General features: G+C 40.4%; 1 protein-coding gene across 5 annotated transcripts in view; it reads right to left on the bottom strand.

Annotated features, from left to right (window-relative positions):
- The window catches only part of spock1 (SPARC (osteonectin), cwcv and kazal like domains proteoglycan 1), a 98,091-nt gene that overhangs the window by 24,515 nt on the left and 69,446 nt on the right, over positions 1-4,130 (bottom strand). For all 5 annotated transcript variants that reach the window (XM_032527947.1, XM_032527949.1, XM_032527951.1 and 2 more), the window contains one exon: positions 2,713-2,845. In XM_032527947.1, coding sequence (XP_032383838.1) covers positions 2,713-2,845 — 133 coding nt within the window. The remainder of the gene's footprint in view (positions 1-2,712; positions 2,846-4,130) is intronic.

Raw genomic sequence — 4,130 nt, 5'->3', positions numbered from 1 at the left:
CATAATGTCTAAGTGGGGAAAAGGTAAATAAAAGAACAGCTAGAACAGTCTGGTAAGTTCAGAAAAGTCACTTCAATCTTCTTTTAGGGCTTCATTACAGTCAAATCACTTTACTGTAATGCAGCCTTTAAGACCAGGAAAAGACCACAATTGTGTCATAGCACAATATCCAAAATTTAAGACGATACCTAGTCTCATATCACAATATCGATATAATATTGATATTTTGCCCAGCCCTACTATCAAGTTGCATTATGGGAAGTGAAGGGTTCAGTGTTTTTTCAACTTGACCCTGCTAGAAGCTAAAAGTGAGTGGCTAGTGATGCACTCATAATGGCCTTTCTTATTCAAATCTGCTTTACTTTTTGAAAGTGCAGTGTCCCTTTAAGTACCGCATTAATTAAGAGTATGTATTGGTGTGATATAACTATGCTGTAAGTATGTAATGACAACCAAACAAAAACTTTGAATTTAGAACTTTCTTTCGTTGATTAAGAAAAAGATTAGCTGAGACAGGATTGATCGTTTATCTTTGATGAACAGATGTGTCCATTAGGCAGCTATGTGGACACACCATTAGACACAGAGATGCCCAGTGACATTCTATTATTCACTGCAGTACAAACCCTAATGCAATGCAAAAAAAGAAAGATAGACTACTTTAGAACGTAATTTAACAGTATAAATCTCATTCCAGGTAAGGGGTAAGAAACAGTTTGGACTAGTTGGGAAGAAAATCCAATTACAAGACCCTTCCAAGAGGAATAATGAAAACTGAAATGAGTTATGTAAATTCTGTTTGCGAGATGATGACGACAGGCTTTGTGAGGGTGAGACCATGACTGTGCATAAACACATCAGGCACCATCCATACACAGGCTTAGCCTTATCCTGCTAACACTTTCATTTACCATGTCGTAATTCAAACCCATCATTTCCTCCCTGTCACCTCTTTGATAGCACTACTAATGTTGCTTAATGAAATTTGTTGACAAAGGAACGTCACTCTGTCCTGTTCTCATATATTGAATTTACTGTCTGAGGAGGGCGGCAGAGAGAGAGAGAGAGAGAAAAAGAGAGACCGAGAGAGCGAGACCAAGAAATGGATGACCTTCCTCAGTCACTGTCAGCACACCGAGAATCCCCTTTAATCTTTATGTTTGTCTCTCTCCAGGGGTTAATGTGGTTTTGATGAAACCGTTTTGACACCTGACTCGGTGCAGTAAGAGGAGAGGAGAGGAGAGGGAGGAGAGGAATGGAGTAATGGACTTAACTTAGTGGTCTGACGCCTCTCAGGAGATAAGAGTATTGTCCTCTTAATAGGATATTGCGTGTGTGTGCGGTCATGATGAGTGAGGCATGTAATGTAATAATACAACATGAATAAGCTTGAGACCAGCAGCTCACTGGTGAGCAGAGTTTAAGTTGGGCCACAGGGACCCATCACTCCTCCAGCTAACTGAACCCCTCCAACTAAATTACCGCAGCGACCAGTGGGACGTTCCAGCCCTCCCCTTCTTTTTGCTCTTCCTCTCGTTTCTCCTTCAGTACGTCTCCTCCTCAGCACAGCTTCAGCCAGGTAGGTCATTGGGAAAGCCTATGTCCTGATGTCCTTATTCACATGGGATTTAAACTCTTAATTTTAAATTGTTTCATAATAAGTTGGAGGCTTCACTCTAATTTAAACTAAAAACAACATGACCACCTGGTAGTCTATTCATTTCCTGCAGAGCTGAAAAATTCGGATGGTGTGTGGAAGGACAACAAGCTTCCCATTGAAGAAAACATGACTGCAGTTAAACTCCTTCTCCCAAAGGTGGGCTTTTATTGACTTTGTCTCCTTGCATGCTACTGTCTTTGCAATTAATAAACAATACTGAGCAAGTCAAAGCAGTGTGGAGGTGTCCTGATGCCCATAGCATAATATTCCTGTCACAAAGAATTTGATTTAGCTTAAGAGATGTCTTATATTTTCCATTTGTATGAGGTTCCTGTGTATTTGATTGTGCGTTACCCCTTGCAAACAAAAATAATATAAATGTAGATGTCAATAAGAATCCACAGTCATCTGCTCATTTCATTCTCACCTTTCTTTTCTCGTCTATCATGACAAGTTTGTGGCTATGCATCATTTTATATGGTAGAGACTGAGATTACCAGTAGAGGTTAGTGGCTGGAAATGGGCTAGAGTCAGATAAGAAGATAGAGGTTGTCCGAGCAGTTCCAAGTCATCCAGAGAAGTTTTTTGCAAATGAAAAAACATCTGATGGCTGACCCTCTTCCCAGTCATTTGCATAATAGACAGAGAGAAGTACTGCTGAAATCAACAGAGTGGAGAAGGACAAGCAGGAGTCTATACATAGATGGTGATATGGGACAGCAGGAAGAGAAGAGGAGGCAGGAAAATGTCTGGGAAGCTGATTGAAAAGGTAATGACAGATGAGTAGAATTAAAATGTCTAGAAAAGACACACCATCATGTACTCATCGTCTCAAATATTTACACCATAAATGACATAATTCAGTGGCTCTTCAAGCAATCCTGTCCTTGCTTTTATGTTTGAAAAAACAAACTGAATTATTAATACAGGATTTATTTGCTGAGAAACTGAGAAATAGAAAATGACACACTTAAAGGGAGAGAAAAGTATAGACAGAGATGAAGAAGAGTGTGAAACTTAACGAAAGATAAATGGGAAAAGGGAGGTCTCACCCTGGAGGAGTAGGTGTGTCCATCAGATCCGCACACAGGATTTGATTGGAGCCCCAAGCAGAGCCTACATTTCCCATGAGCACCAGTTTCAAGCCTGTGCTTGTGACCCGCGCTGCCTTTCCTGGGTTTCACACTGAGAGAGAGAGAAAACAAACAATGCTTAAATTCAGATAGTAAGATGAGGTCTGCTACAGATACATGAAAACACAAAACAATATCTACAGTGCATGAGCCAACACCTTGTATGTATTGCATTTTACCATTACTCTCATACATGAATGTATGAAGTACAGGAATAACTTTCCAGGCAGGAATATTATCCAAACTCGCAGAACCAGTTTCCTAATAAGCAGAACGTTTTAAAAGTGTTTCTGGTTGTCAGGGTCAGTTGAAGCAGAGCAAATCCTGATTGGTCCATCGAGGCATTTTCAATAACCAGCATAATTGCTTGTGATCCAAATCTTGCAGCAATTTTCAATGTAAGTGTTCTCACTGAACACCCCGCTGCCTCCTGATCTATTGAGGAGAGATGGAAATAGAGCCAAACAGACTCTTTTCAGAGAAACTAATGTGACAAAAACAAATGATGCAAAGTAAACTACAGCAGGTGGAGAGCCCAACACACACACACGCACGCACGTACGCACACACACACACACACACACACACACACACACACACCAACACCCACCACACACACACACACACACACACACACACACACACACACACATTCCTACATTAAAACAGTAGATTCTTCACTGACCAAGTGTGGACCAGTGTTTCTGCATTATTTAAAAAACAAAAACAAAGATAGAAAAGAAAATGTTCTTTTAACACCTTTTTCTTCTTCTTTCCACAATATCAATGCAAATATACACTGCTTAATTAACAATTAAATGTTCATCATTTAGTCACTTGGAAGACATTCTTTGCTACTCTACGCTCTCTACAACATTCAAATCCCAAGCAGCGTGTCAGCTGCTTTCGTGGTTCTTTTGAAGTGTCACACTTATCAACCGAGGTATAATCATTGTCACGGCCGATTGGACATGCACACTGCACTGTTACATAAAATAGTGCTGGCATATAAGATATGATAGAGTGGCAAAATGAAACTTGTAGGTTAATGTTTGAGATGTTTCCACATCATACCATCCTGTCAAATCCCATGCGTCTCCTCCTCTCCTATCAAGTACTCATTTGTACTAAATGCAGTGAAGCACAAGAAGTTGTTCATGTGATTAAAGGGATTTTAAGGGCGGGATTGGCTGGGCCTGGGAAATTTGCGCATGCATGACAATAATTCACTGAGAGACACAGCTACAGAGAGAAGAGTGGACAGATGTTCTATTGGCATATTCGCCTCAAACAGGACCAACAAAGTGATCTCTCTCTCTCTCTCTCTCTCTCTCTCT

This window comes from Etheostoma spectabile, chromosome 10, assembly GCF_008692095.1.
Source record: "Etheostoma spectabile isolate EspeVRDwgs_2016 chromosome 10, UIUC_Espe_1.0, whole genome shotgun sequence".
NCBI lineage: Eukaryota > Metazoa > Chordata > Actinopteri > Perciformes > Percidae > Etheostoma > Etheostoma spectabile.
This window is presented reverse-complemented; position numbering and strand designations above follow the sequence as displayed.